The sequence below is a fragment of the Bubalus kerabau genome, chromosome 15 (genome assembly GCF_029407905.1).
Source record: "Bubalus kerabau isolate K-KA32 ecotype Philippines breed swamp buffalo chromosome 15, PCC_UOA_SB_1v2, whole genome shotgun sequence".
NCBI classification, from domain to species: Eukaryota; Metazoa; Chordata; class Mammalia; order Artiodactyla; family Bovidae; genus Bubalus; species Bubalus kerabau.
This window is the reverse complement of record NC_073638.1, coordinates 46,611,994-46,625,951: the sequence shown is the minus strand read 5'-3', so window position 1 is coordinate 46,625,951 and position 13,958 is coordinate 46,611,994. Positions and strand designations below refer to the sequence as shown.

Here is a 13,958-nt window from a genome sequence, read left to right as displayed (position 1 = left end):
CGGAGACCAAGTGTTGAGGAACTGCCACTAGTGTGGACATTTCGCGCACGGACCCGCTGTTCTCCAGTGTGGATCCTCTGGGATGGGAACCCTTCAATGTCGAGGATTCTGTTTTGTGGGTTTGGGGCCCCTCACCCAGCCTGACGCCTAAAATCCTTGCTTTGAGGCTCATCGCCTCGACACCTCTCGACTGTTGGTCGCCTGCCAGTCTGCATCTTTTCTAGTTCCTTTATCCAGCCTTTTAAGGGTTTGTAGTGGAGTTGAATAGCCTCTTTCCCCGCCAGCTGCCCAAAGTGAAGGTAACCGGACAGCTGACACAGTGCTGCTGCAGATGGGGAGAGAGGTACAGTCCACCGTCCGTATAGGTGGTGAGGGGTTGGTAGGACTGGTTCCAGGACTCCCCCCCACTCCCGTCCCCAACCCATGTATACCAGAATCCGTGGATGCTCAAGTCCGTTATATGAAATGGCATAGTATTTGCACTGTATACTCTAAATCATCTCTAGATTGCTTTTAATATCCAATGCGATGTAAATAGTTTACTGGTGCATGGTAAATTCAAGTTTCGTTTTTTATAATTGGATTTTTTTTTTTTTTTAAATATCTTCAGTTCATGGTTGGGTGAATCTGTGAATGGAGAACCCGAGGATACAGAGGGCTGGCTGTCTTTCAGTCTTAATAAACAATTTATGTAAAATCACGGCTAGTGAAAGAGTGGGGTTTTCAATGCAGCAAAAATTTATTTTTGTCAGTCCTGAGCTAGGGTCTGCAAATACAAAGTTAAGTAGGAGAAGGTTCTAGTCCTCCAGGCACTAGTGGTCTTGGAAAGGGAGGCAAACAGTTAAACTGGCCATTTCACCAATATATGGGAGTTAAAATACTGGAGGTAGACACAAGGTGTGCAGTGCAAGGGAGGAAGGGAACTAATAGTTGCTGCCTACATCTGTGTTTATTCTCATCTGCCTCATCTGCCTACATCCATTAAGTTTGTTTCACTTAATGATTTCCTGAATATTAGAGGCAGGTATGAATATCCTCACTTAACAGATGAGGAAAAAGTCTCAGAGAGTTGAACTTACTTGCCCCAGGTTCTCTCTAGTCTATATTAGAATGAAGAATCTAAGATTTTCCTGTCATGCCCACATCAACTAGCTTCAGGGAGTCAAAAGATTCACAAGAGAAGGTGAGCTGAGTCTTGAAAGAATTCTGGACCTCAACCAGGCACAGGGAGCCAGGGGTAATGTTAGGGCAAAGAACATCTTGAGCAACAGTGAAAGAAAGTGCATGGAGGGGGGTGCAGAGAGAGAGGGAAGGATAAACAATTTGTTACTCGGAGACAAATAGCAAGTAAGGAGATAGGTTTGTAAGTGATTATAAAAAGCTTGACCTATATCCAGTAATCTTTGAAGGCTCTTAATTAAGTAGATGACCTCATGAGATTTGCATCTTACTCTGGTAGTTGGTTTTGGGGCTTCCCTTGTGGCTCAGTGTTAAATAACATGTCTGCCAATGCAAGATTACCCATGTTCCATCCCTGAGTCAGGAAGAACCCTGGAGAAGTGGCAATCCACTCTGTATTCTTGCCTGGAAGCCCCATGGACAGAGGAGCCTGGTGGGTTCTAGTCCATGGGGTCACAAAAGAGTCAGACACAACTTAGCAAATAAACAACTGGTAGATGGTTTAGGGAAAGGCAGGATGTAAGGACACTTCTTGCAAGGGCCTCAATTCAGAGGAGCGGGAATATGGCTCACAGCTAATGTAGTAGCAGTGGAGCTGGAGACAAGTAGATGAATTCAAGATACACTTTGGAAATATAATTGGAAGAACTTTTGGGTTGATAAAGATGTATTTAAGAGAGAGAGTCAGTAGGACTTGTTGACAAGGTGATGATGGGAGGAGTTGAAGGAAATGGGAAACTTGGATGATACTTTAGGCTTCTGGCTCAGTTGGAAGTGTCAAATATAGTGTCATTTATAAATAAGAAACAAAAGAGAACAGTTTGGGATTGGGAAGAAGGGAGATGAAATATTGAGAATTGCACATCTTGCCTTTGAGGTATCAATCACTGTAGGATGAAAAGTCTGATTTAGTGAGACGGTGATGGCTGTGGATGCCAGTCATTGATTTGTTCCAGTGGACAATGAGTCAAGTGAGAAGAGCAAAAGACAAAGGATAGAGCAGTGATACTACATGGATTAGGTATGATTAGCATTTACACAGTTGTAATGCAAATCCTGTATGCAGCTCAGACAAAGATAGAATTGTATTGGGAGGACAAAAGAATGGGTGGTGGGGATTTTGAGTGATTGGGACAAGGCAGAAGAATGATCACAAGCTAATAGGAAGTCAGTAATGGCTATAACTGGGCAGGGGGAAATCAATAAACAGAAATATAAGCATGTTATTTAGAGATAAACTAGTGGTGGAGAACATGCCTGCCAATGCAGGAGATTAAAGAGATGCAGGTTCCATCCCTGGGTCAGGGAGATCCCCTGGAGGAAGGCCTGGCAACCCACTCCAGAATTCTTGCCTGGAGAACCCCAAAGACAAAGGAGCCTGGCAGGCTACAGTCCATAGGGTCACAAAGAGTCGGACACGACTGAAGCAACTTAGCACACACTAAAGAATCATCAGAAACAGTTGAAATGATTGCCTCAAGTAGCAGGAAATGGTGGTAGATATACAAGGGGTGGCTATTTTTTTGCAGTAAGACTTAAAGAAGTATTTGACAATGTGCCCATATACTTTGATAAAATAAAAACCAAGAGTTATAAAATTTTACAAAAGGATAGAGCAACAAAATACAACAATGTTTAATGAGGAAGCAGAGAAAGAGAAGGAGGGAAAAGGGAATGAAGGAGGAAGAGGGAGTGGTCAGAGAATAAGTTAAGCCCTGGAAGCTAAGAAAGAAGAGGCAGTAGGCTTCTATGACAGGGAGCTCACAAAGCAAAGGTTGGGAGTATTTCTCAGGGAAAAGGAAAGAGTAAAACAGTAAGAGTAGAGGTCTCATGGCAATGAATTGAGGAGTGAGGATGCAGTGAAATAGTGTACACAGACAGTGTAGAAAACACGTTGGAAAAGCCTGGTTGAAAAGAAATGGAGCAGGGGGCCCTGGGGGGTGGGGGTGGGAGTGGTTGTATGCAGGGGATGCTCCCAAATAGTGCTGGTTATGGCACCTGTTGAGGAACCTGGGGCAGGGGCAGGGGGACCTGAGTATGATGGAACAGGTAGGGTTGGGAGTCAAGTCAAGCTCACAGCATTTCTGGGTTAGGGAGATAAGCTGTTTGTGGCAGTCAACGGTTGAGGGTTCAGCAGGGCCTCCAACACTGCAGAATAAGGGACCCAGCCACCTGCTGTGGGGCAGAGGACAGGCCCACCCTTCTAGCAGGAGAGGGTCAAGGGTTCATTAGCGTCTTCAGCAGAGCTGGGAAGTTGGGTGTTCCCCAGCCTGTCACAGGATCCCAGCCAGGGCCAGAGCAGAAACCTTGACCCTCCACCTCTTCATTTAGACAGGACTCATGGCAGCCACGGGTTACCTAGGGAGAGGGTGGGCATCAGATCTGGACCTGCTGATATTAACAGACTATAGCCCCTTACCCTGTATTCACATTCCAGAGGCTATCCCACCCCATCAGAATTGCCCTCAAGTTCATCTTAGCACTCAACATACCCTTACAAGTATGAATGTTGTTATTTCATATGAAAGTGGCCACAACCCTCCCTTCCATACTCACATCAAAGAGTCCTGCCCCACGCTTCTGGTAGAGCCTTGGGTTGAGAAAACCAAGAGGGGGTAGGCCTCTGAGGATTCTGTGTTCATTTATCAGGGATAGGAGTCCCCCAAACACTGGAGTAGAGGCCTGCAAGGATGAGGGTGCAAGTAGAGGTTAGGGATTCAGAGTGGTTGGACTTTTTGGGAGGGATGGGTAGGAGGTCTCTGAGGAGTCAGGGGTTCTGGGTGCAAGGTCTTGGGGTTGGAAGGTAGGGGTATTCCCTGGGTGGAGGTTTGGAGCCAGACTGATTCTCACCGAGGTACCAGACACCCATGGAATGGGCACATGGTTGCTGACCACCCAGTAGCCATCAGAGAGTGCAGCCACGTCTGGGTAGGCGCGGCCACTGGCATTGAAGTAACTGGATGGTGGCAAGTGGGGACTGGAGCTCAGGTACCGGGTTACAGCTTCCTCCTGAAAGACACTGTTGAGTAAGTACCATCTGCTGAACTGAGGATTCCACCCATCTCTCCTCCACCAACACAAACACACACGTACCTGGTACGAAGGCCGTGGAAACACATTGCTGAAGCCGCCACCACTGATGTAGTCAACGACCTCATCTGTGACTCGGAAAGGGTTCTGGAAGGACGTGCCTCCCACCGTGGTGACATAGGGACTGAGGGCAGAAGACAGCACTTAGAATGTAGCAGTTCTAAGACACCTCCAGAATGCATAGGGCTGGGTGACTGTGGCCTGGGTCTTGCTGGAGGGACTGGGAAAGCACTCTAGTGAAGTATGTACATGGGGAAGACTGAGAGGTTTGTGGCCCTCAAGGCATGGTCTGAGGTGACTGTGCACACTTCTCCCTACAAAACATCCACCAAATCTCCCACTAAAATGCCTGGGGACCAAGGAAGCAGAACACTGGGATCTCTGTCCTACTCAGGAGATTCAGGGCCTGGGACCTTCGGGAAGAAGAGGGGGTGCAGGAACCAGAGCAGAGACTGAAAATACTGCATGATCACGATCAGAGCAGGTACAACTGAGTGCTGACCCACAGGAGCACCTGGTGGAGTCAAGGCAAAGGTTGTAGACCATGAGATCACAAGTAAGTGGTGGGCTTGGGTGCTTACCTGGAGGCAGGGAAGCTGGGACGGAACTGGTGTCTGCCAGAGACAGACCAACACCCGGCCCCACTGTCACCTGGGAGAGAGACCAGGTTTAGCATTCAGTTTCATTGGTCAGAGCTTGGAATGTGGGTTCAGATGTCAGAGAGGAAATTCACATGTTAGTTATTACTGCAAGAGGTCAGAGTTGAGGTCAGGTCAGTGGTCCATGTTGAGTTCAGATTATGAGTTAGAGATCAGGTCCAGGAGTTACTGTGGGGTCAAAGTTCTCATCTCGAGGGGGCGTGGGTGGTGGTGGGGTCTAAGTTTAGAGGAGGAGGTCACCTGAGGCAAAGAGCAGGGTAAGACCCCGAGCAGCCGCCTTCATGAGCTCAGTGTTGACCCGCTGGATATAGGTGCTGCTGAGGGAGTCCTCGTCATCGCCGTAGCTCACGGTGTGCACGTATGGCAGAGCTGACTCGTTACTGAGCAGCAGAAGCCACTGCAGGAAAGGCTCTTGTGACTCATGCCGGCCTGGATGTTTTTTGGAGAAGGGGGCACAAGGGCAATCATTTGGGAAGTTGTCAGGATCTCCTTCTAGCTCATGGAATTCCCTTGAGGGCACAAAGATCACTACTCCCCCCCAATTCTGTCCCCACCAGTCAGTCCCCTAGGCAGTACCAGGGCTACTGTAGACCCAGGTAGAGATGTTGGCACCAGCACTCATGAGGTACTCCACATCTAGGCTGGCCTCAATCCCGGCCCGGCCCCGGCCCTGTTGTCCAACCACACGGGCTACCGATGCCTGGTGTGCAAAGTCCCCACCGAAGAGGCGCATGAACTCAGCCAGGTCTGAATCGTGGAAATACTGCTCCAGGAACTACAGAGGGAGTCAGAGGAGATTCATGTGTCAGAAGATACAGCCCCAAGGGTCAGGTCAGGGGATGCTGTCCCAGATCACAGGATGAGAGCCCAGGGGTTAGAGTCAGAGAGTCATCACCAGGCTGGTCAGGCACCTTGAGGAGGCTGCGAGGAGGCTGAGGCTCCCTGCATGGCTCACCTGAGCACAGGCTTGACTGTTGTTGGTTGTGCCAGAGCCCACATCTTGTGCCGTCAAGTTGTAACGCTTACGGATCACGGATGGGGTCACTCCCAGATGCAGGCCAACAGTCCCCAGCACCTGTGGCTCCGGGCGTTGCCTCAGGGTTGATGTAGGGGGAAAACGATGCAGCCCCCCCACTGTGGGGAGGAGTCAGGCTTGAGGAAGCGATCTTTTAGACTCCAACCCTTATTTCACCACTGTGATCCCACTCCCACTCGCACCCCCTGTGGCACCTAAACTTCTCCCATCCCTGGCTCTGCCCCTCCAACCTCCAGCAGCCCCACTGGGTGTTACCAAAGTCCACATGCGAGGCCAAGGCCTTTGGGAGCCGGTAGGGATGTAGGGACCTCACAGCATGGGTCTCTGCAGGTCCTCCCACATAGTGATGAAACTCAGCCCCAGAGAGCAGAAGCTCTGCCTGTCTGGAGGTCAGAGTTCAGAAAACACAGGTCAGAAAGCATGGAGCAGAGCAGAAGAGGCTGCCTGAGCATCACCGGGTAGTTAGTTGTTATCTTCTCATGCATTTTCACCCACAGCACCTGCAAACTCTTGGCTCCCTCCCGCTGGTAGGGAGACAAATCTCCCTGATGGAGTGATCAATACCCCTCTATGAGGCAATTATCTCCTCTCACCGGACACTCAGCCAGCAAGTCAGAAAGTCCTGTGTGGTCACTGAGTGGCAGTTCCGGGCTCCAGCCGCCAAAAGCCATTTCTGTACCGTGTGGAGGGTCAATGGTGATGGCCGGACCAGTTCAGCCACATCCTCTAGGGTCAGGTACTTGCCTGCGGGGATTCAGTAGAATTGCCTTCGTTCATTGCTTTTCCAAATTGCTCTTTTTGGACTTCAACCAGGAGACACTGGGACTTCCTAGGGAAATTGGAGCAGGGGCTTGAGGGATGGGTGGGAAGCTTCTAGTAAAAAGGCAGGCCATACAGGTGTAGGCTCAACTTGGGGGAATACGGATTTATCCTAAAGGAGAGTAGGTTGCAAATGCCACATGATCATGAAAAACAAATGAGATTAATAGATTAAAAATGTTCTTTTGGGGGTCAGGGGGCGTGCCACACAGCTTGTGGAATCTTAGTTCCCTGACCAGTGATAGAATCCAGACCACAGCAGTGAAAGCACTGAGTTCTAACCACTGGACTGCCAGTGGAATTAAAAAAAAAATGTTCATTTTAAGTTTATTTCCAATAAAAGTTTTCAAAACTTTTGAGGACCAGTTATAAGATGATATCTAATTTAGCTCACATCTTCATACTTACGATTTTAGGCTAAACATGATGGTGAGTCTCCGTTCTGCATGGATCATGCACACACCTCCTGGGTGAGCCTTAGACTGCCCCCTCACATGCTTACCACTCCCACTCCTTCCCCACCACAAGGGGCTCCCTCGGAGGAAGGACACAGTCCAGCTTGACCATTGGAGCGAAACACCAACTCTTGGAGGAGAGTGTGAAGTTTAAAGGGAGTGGACTGGAGGGGAGGAGATGGCAGACCAGCGAGGGGGCTGGGCAGCAGTCCATGTGAGAGAGTAATCAACTGAGTTGGTGGCAACAAGGAACGATGAGAGAGTGGACTGTTTCAGAGCTGGAACTAACAGCTTTAGGGTTTGAGTGGAGGAATAAATGAGAGTGAATTTAGCAGGGGTTGGAGGTGAAATTTGAGGTAGTGAGCTAAATTTACGTGTACTGGATGCCACTTCCCCACTTGTCTGGCAGCTGGTAAGCAGTAGAGTCATAATTTAAATTCAGGTTTGATCACCAAGCCTGTGCTCTTAACCATACCCACTTTCAGTTTTTTAGCCTGATGAACACAGGTGGAAAGTTTTGGAGGGAAGACTGTGAATTAGTTTTGGACAGTCTACTTCCCATTCACTTTTTTATTCAGAAACTCTTCAGTGAGGGTCACTGCCATTCATCTGTCCTATACCACCCCCTCCGCAGGCCCCAAGAGCATGCCCTTGACATGACCTGCACTGTCCCATGCTCAGCCCAGCCCCGTGCCCTCCACTGCATCCCACATCCTGCCCGTGGTCCCGCCAAGCACCGTAGCGAGGAGAGCCAGGATCCGACACAGCCTGCACCAGCTCGGACAGTCTCTTCACGTTCTGCTGTCTCAGGGCAAACGTAAGACTCAGCTCTTCCTCAGGGTCCGCACGGCCCAGGGACACCCAGCCAGGGGGAAGCCTGCAGGGTCAGGAATCACACAGCCTTCATTATTAAAGTGGGGATGGGAAGGTTCAGTACTAGACCTAGATTTGGGGGAAGATTCCAGAAGCAGATTTGAATCACAAGAGATGGATGATCAGACTAAGCTTGGGAACTATGGAGGGGGGTACCAGGAGCTGGTAAGCCAGTGAGGGAGGCTGGAACCAGGATAATAGGTGCAGGATAAGCCATGGGGAAGGGGCAGTCAGTGCTAAGTCAACTCACCTCCTCTGCTGGTCAGGCTCCGGGCTGTAACTGCATTTGCCAGCGACAAAGAGGGCAAAGAGCCCTAGGAGGCTGCAGGGACAGCACATGGGTTTCAGCAGGAGCTGGACTGTTGCTGTTCCCACCCTCCAACATAAACTCCCTCCAACGTGATTCCCTTCTCCCGGAGCCCCCCAGTTTCTCACCAGGATCGGGGTCCCATTCTGCCTTTCGGCTTGTCCGCGGTCATGTGATAGATCACATGAACCCTGTAGTCCTCCACCACCACCTCTGCCTAGGAACTAGTGACGTGCTGGCCCCGCCCTCAAATGGGTGGTCCTGAATGCTGGAGAAGGGGTGGGGCGGCCACTCAGATGCTCCCTCTGTGGACTGTCAAACACTGGGTGAGCCCAGGACTCACCACAGTGTAGGCGGTGCTTAAGAAACGGGCTCTGGAAGCCCATAGACCCAGAGATCCAGGTCCTTACAAGACGTATGATATCAGGAAAGTCACCACTTCTCGGAGCCTTGGTTTCTTCATGTAGAATATGGAGACTGTTAGGTTAAAATTGCTCTGCCTCAGCGGATTGCACTGAAAATTTACAGAGATAAAGCAAGCAAACCCCTCGGAGAGCCTCACATGGCAGAAGCTCAACAAATGTGAGCTGTTATTATATATGAATATATTATATGTAATGACCCCACAAAAAACAAATAAACCACTTGGCTGCTCTTGTATCCAACCCCACCTCTTTGAAGACCCTCAAGCCTAGAGCTGGTCATCTCCAAGGTCTCCCCAGCCAGCCAATTCCTCTCTGGATTGCTGCCACAAGCAAGCTCCTGCTGTCTGCCTTCGTCTGGCCTCCTGCCCATGTTAGAGGGAAAGGTTGACTGCAGAGAGATGTGACAGCCTCAGGCTAGGCTCTGGTTCCCAGTGCCACTCACCCCCACCCTAGACACCCCTATGTCCATCCCACTCTGTGCCTCCTGAGGTGTCTACAGGGTGTCAGGAGCCTTTCCATCACTGCCCCGTCCCTATGGGCCCAGAGAACAGATTCGGACACTGGATACAAACTGCAGTTTATTAAGGCTCCAGAGTGAGAATTGGCACTTGATTCTGGGCAGGGGCAGGGGTCTCAGTGGAACCCAAAGGAGCTGGGCTTGAACAAAGTTGCAGGGGCTGGCCCCACTCCCCTACCCCCCAATAAATAAAGTCTCAGCTCCATCTCAGGGTGCTGGCACAGGGCAAGAAGCCCTCACTGAGGGGAACCCCGGGGCTGCTGCCTCCTTCCTCATCTCTCTCCCTGCGTCGGACCTGGCCATAGGTCAGTGCCCAACCGGGCCTCGCGGTACTGGGGCTCTGCCAGTGCTGGAGCAAGACGTGAGACCTGCCCCCACTGGAGGACTCTGGGGTGGGGAGCTGGCCTCCCCCGTGGCCAATCATGGTCCGAGGCTGCCCAGGCAGGCTCAGATGGGGCCTGCATTGGGGACACTGTGTGCATCCCAGGTCGGGGCCCGGTCCGGGCCACACCTAGATATGGAGCTCGGTGTCGTCCGGTGGCTCCAGGCCAGACTCTGCGCTCAGAGCTGAGGCTGAGGGGCCCTGGGCTACCCCAAACGGTGAGACGACGGGTGAGCGAGCGGCCAGAGGAGACAGTGAAGGTGAGAAGCTGGGAGACATGGCCGCTGAGGACAGGGAACCTTCGTGGCTGATGGGGGAGCGGTGAGAGGCTGGTGGGAAGACGGCCCGGGTTGCGGCCGTGCTGGCTGGTTTGGGGGGCACAGACTTGGCTCCTGGGTGGGCCACGGCAGTGATGAGGGGCGGTGGGTCAATACGGGGCGCCGGGGGACACGGCCGAGCTTCATCCTTGAGCCGGGCGATCTCTGTGAAGACACTGGCCAGCGGCTGGAACTGAGGGCACCAGCTCAGCAGGTAGTCCCAGTTGTAGCTGCCACGGAGCTCCTCCTCACCGGCCACGATGGCTGTCAGTGCTCCCGCCACACAGGGCTTGCCATCTGCTGGAAAGCCGTAGTCCCCAGTGGGCGCAGGGCTTAGGCCACAGCCCCCCAGGAAGGTGGTGGCAGTGGCTGGGGGGCCGTCTTCTCGGTACAGAGTGGCTCCTGCACCCGGCAGCAGCAGCCCTGCCTTACGGCCCTTATACCAGGTGTCGGGGGCAGGCGGCTCACAGGAGGTGTCACTCAGTCCGTCTGCATCCTGCTGGATGCCGGAGTCAGGGCCGCGGGCAGCCAGGGAGGAGGCCACACTGGCCACGCGCGGGAACTCGTTGATCATGCGGATCTCGTCATCTTCTGCAGCCTCTGCTGAGCCTCGGCCGCTTGAGTGTGAAGGGTCCAGGGAGCCACCGCGGGGGTAGGGTCCTCCAGCTCCTGGCCCACCATAGCTGGGGAGAGTCTGGTGATACAGGTGCTCTGAGGGCGGCGGGCTGGGTGGCTCTCGGCCCAGCTTCTGCAGTGAGCCACTGGCCAGGGGTGCCGCCTGGGACATCGGGCCAGGCGCCGCTTCAGCTTTGCGGCTCCGGGCCCGCACCAGTCCCAGGACAAGGGCTGCCAGGGCAAGCACCACCACGACTCCTAGAGAGGCTGCCACGGCTCCAACCAAGAGCAGGTTGAGGTCAGGTGCCAGGCCCAGCGCAGTGTGGGTGATGTCCACAGTCACAGGCACGGTGGCACTCCGAGAACCGGGCAGAGGCCCCCTTGCCACCACCTCCAGCCTCAGCTCCCGTGGCGCCTCACGTCGGGTCCGGCCCCCACCCCCAGAGGTGCCTGTTCCGCTGCCTGGTGCCCGGCTGTCCACCCGCAGGTACAGGGCACCTGTAGTCTGGTTGATACCAAAATAGGGGGATGAGGCGGCCAGCGAGTATAGCACCAGGCCGTCAGCACCTCCGTCCTCGTCTGTGGCCTGCACGTGACCCAGGCTGTGGCCACGTCGTGCACCTTCTGGCACCTGAAAGTGGAAAGCTGGAGCCAGGAACACTGGGTCATACTCATCCTCACCGGTCACCAGCACTGACACGGTGACTGAGGCGGACAGGTTCCCAGCATCTGTAGCGCCCACTAGCAGCTGGAAGCTGCCAGTGTGCTCGTAGTCAAAGGCCACTCGTGCCCGCAACTCCCCAGTTGAGCTGTTCAGTGCAAACGCCTCGCGGCCCTCGGGCCCTGGCCCAGCCTCCAGCAGGCTGTAGTGGAGCCTTCCGAAAGCCCCAGCATCCCCATCAATTGCATGCAGGGTGGTAACAAGAGTGCCTGGAGGCTGGTTCTCAGCCAGGCTGGTGCTGAGCAAGCTCAGAGGGAAGGCGGGGCCATGGTCATTCACGTCCTGGACCTCAATGGTCACTGGTGCCAGAGCAAAGTGTGCCCCGGCAGGGTCGGCAGCCTGCACTACAAGCTGATGTCGAGCTTGGGTCTCACAGTCCAACGGGCGGGCCAGTCGCAAGTCTCCAGAGCTCTCATCCAGCTCAAAGAGCCCCAGAGGGTCGCCTGAACTGAGGGTGAAGCGTACAAGGCCATGGGGGCCCGGATCAGCATCGGAGGCCTCCACGTGCAGCAGCTCGGCTCCCACAGGCGTGTCCTCAGGCACCGCCACACGGTAGGCCGCTCGGGTGAAGACAGGTGGGTTGTCGTTGACGTCCAGCACGCTGACAGTGACTGGCACAGCCGAACTTCGAGGTGGCTGCCCCCGGTCAGTTGCTGCCACAGTTAGGTTGTATTGGGTTAGGCTTTCAAAGTCTAGAGGCTCAAGCAACACTAGGCAGCCCAGGGCCCGGGGGCCTAGTCCATCACTTTCCCCAGCCTCCGCCAGCCGGGGTTCCAGCTGAAAGACTCGGCCCCGGTTGCCACTGACAATGCTGTAGTCCACGGTGGCATGGCTGCGGCTCCCGTCGGCGTCTGTGGCCTCCAGGGTGAGCAGGGTGGAGCCGGGCGGCAGATCCTCAGTCACAGCCACGCGATAGTGTGGCAGTGTGAAGCTCGGGGCATGGTCGTTCTGATCCTGCAGCTGCACGTGCACTGTGGCGCGGGCGGCCCGACCCGGCACTCCGTGGTCTCGGGCTTCCAGCACCACGTCCACCACGCCTGGCCCTTCATGGCCCAAGGGCACTGTCCCCACTGTTGTGAACAGGGTCCCTGAGATGAAAATGGAATGAAGAGAAATATGCCATCAGCAGAGACTGTGGGTAAGCAAAATGACCCTCCGGGGATGGGGAATTAGCCTTGGAAGTCAGATTCCAGGGAGTGGCCTGTGTGCTGGGAGATTATGGAAGGGGCTCCAGGATTCAAGGAATGGCTTCTAGACATGCAGTCTGGACAGCGCTTAAAACTGAGACAAAGGGGGACTTCCCTGGAGGCCCAGTGGAAAAGAATCCACCTGCCAATGCAGGGGACATGGAAGGGTTTGATCTTTTGTCCAAGAAGATCCCACATGCCGCGGGCAACCAAAGCCTGTGCGCCACAGCTACTGATCCTGCATGACGCAAGTACTGAAGCCTGTGTGCCTGGAGCCCATGCTCCACAATGAAAGAAGCCACCACAATGAGAAGCCCATGCACTGCAATGAAAAGTAGCCCCTGCCCACTGCCTCAAAACAAAAGCCTGTGAGCAACAATGAAGATGCAGCATGGCCAAAAATGAATAAATTAATTAATTTTTTTAAAAAGATACAAAAGCAGGGAAATGTCCTCCCTAGGTCAGAGATCTAGGAGTTAGGAGTTCAGGCAAGAAATTCTAGGGATGAGGTCAAAATATGCCCCAGCACAGTCAAAGATAAGGGGTAGATGCCAGGAAGGACACACCGTTGTTGGGGTCAATGCTGAAGCCCTCAGCAGGGGAAGCCAGGTGGTAGGAGATGTGACCGTTGGCGCCCGAGTCCCGGTCAGTGGCCGAGACGGAGAGAATGGCACTGCCCGGGGGTGTGTGCTCGAGCAGCATCACCTGAGGTATAAGACAAAGGTTTACAGCTGAGCCTCTCAGCTGCCTTGCTGCTCATTCAGCCTGTGTTCTGCAGCTCAGTCCCATGAGTTCTGCGTGGCACCCGTTCCAGCTTGGAGCCCTTATACCCCTTAATATTCGAATTGTCCCCCATCCCCCATTTCTGGGGCCTGAATGCAGAACCTGGACACAGTTCTTAGGACTTAGAAGGCTGGTTTGAGATGTGACCTTTATACCCCCCAAGCTCTGTCCCCAAGTCAGTTCCAACATACAGCCCACCGCAGCTCCTTCTAGCGTTGTCACTTCCCTCTGTCATGAGCAGCCCTGGGCCCGGGGGTGGGGGGGGCACTGGCACCTGGTAGAGAGTCTGTGAGAAGGCAGGGGCGTTGTCATTGACATCCTCCACGAGCACCGTGAGGTTGGCCCGGCCCTCGTGAGGCCCGTCGTGTGCCAGGAGCTGCAGGTGGTAGCGGTCGCGCTGCTCAAAATCCAAGGGGCCCGTGAGGGAGAGGCGGCCTCCATAGCGGCCGACACTGAAGGGATCCTGGGGCCCAGAAGGGCTCAGAACATACCACAGCACTGGTCCTGAGTCCACATCATTCCCCGTTACCTGTGCGATCTCCGAGCCCAGCAGTGCATCTGCAGTACATGGCACGAGTGTGTTTGTTATAGTC

General features: G+C 53.7%; 2 protein-coding genes across 2 annotated transcripts in view; both read right to left on the bottom strand.

Annotated features, from left to right (window-relative positions):
- Positions 1-720: 720 nt before the first annotated feature.
- TPP1 (tripeptidyl peptidase 1) lies at positions 721-8,614 on the bottom strand. Its single transcript, XM_055548810.1, has 13 exons — positions 8,547-8,614; positions 8,362-8,433; positions 7,976-8,115; positions 6,558-6,708; positions 6,220-6,347; positions 5,884-6,062; positions 5,505-5,703; positions 5,169-5,357; positions 4,851-4,920; positions 4,273-4,393; positions 4,030-4,188; positions 3,736-3,861; positions 721-3,537 (listed from the first exon to the last, which is right to left on the bottom strand). The coding sequence occupies exons 1-13, from the start codon at positions 8,588-8,590 to the stop codon at positions 3,397-3,399; spliced, it is 1,719 nt and encodes a 572-aa protein (XP_055404785.1). The 5' UTR covers positions 8,591-8,614; the 3' UTR covers positions 721-3,396.
- Positions 8,615-9,409: 795 nt separating this feature from the next.
- DCHS1 (dachsous cadherin-related 1) overlaps positions 9,410-13,958 on the bottom strand; it is a 36,643-nt gene continuing 32,094 nt past the window's right edge. The window contains exons 19-21 of the mRNA XM_055548809.1: positions 13,640-13,923; positions 13,149-13,287; positions 9,410-12,483 (exon numbers count right to left, since the gene is read on the bottom strand). Of these exons, the coding sequence (XP_055404784.1) occupies positions 9,872-12,483; positions 13,149-13,287; positions 13,640-13,923 (3,035 nt within the window). The 3' untranslated portion in view covers positions 9,410-9,871. The remainder of the gene's footprint in view (positions 12,484-13,148; positions 13,288-13,639; positions 13,924-13,958) is intronic.

Bases quoted from the DNA above. Each gene is read 5' to 3' on its own strand.
- TPP1 (XM_055548810.1), bottom strand. From the start codon at position 8,590: ATGACCGCGGACAAGCCGAAAGGCAGAATGGGACCCCGATCCTG. The intron at 4,921-5,168 runs GTGACCTCCTCC...TCTCTCTCCCAG, and splicing joins TACCCTGCTCTTTGCCTCAG to GTGACAGTGGGGCCGGGTGT. The intron at 4,189-4,272 runs GTACGTGTGTGT...AGTGTCTTTCAG, and splicing joins TTCCACGGCCTTCGTACCAG to GAGGAAGCTGTAACCCGGTA.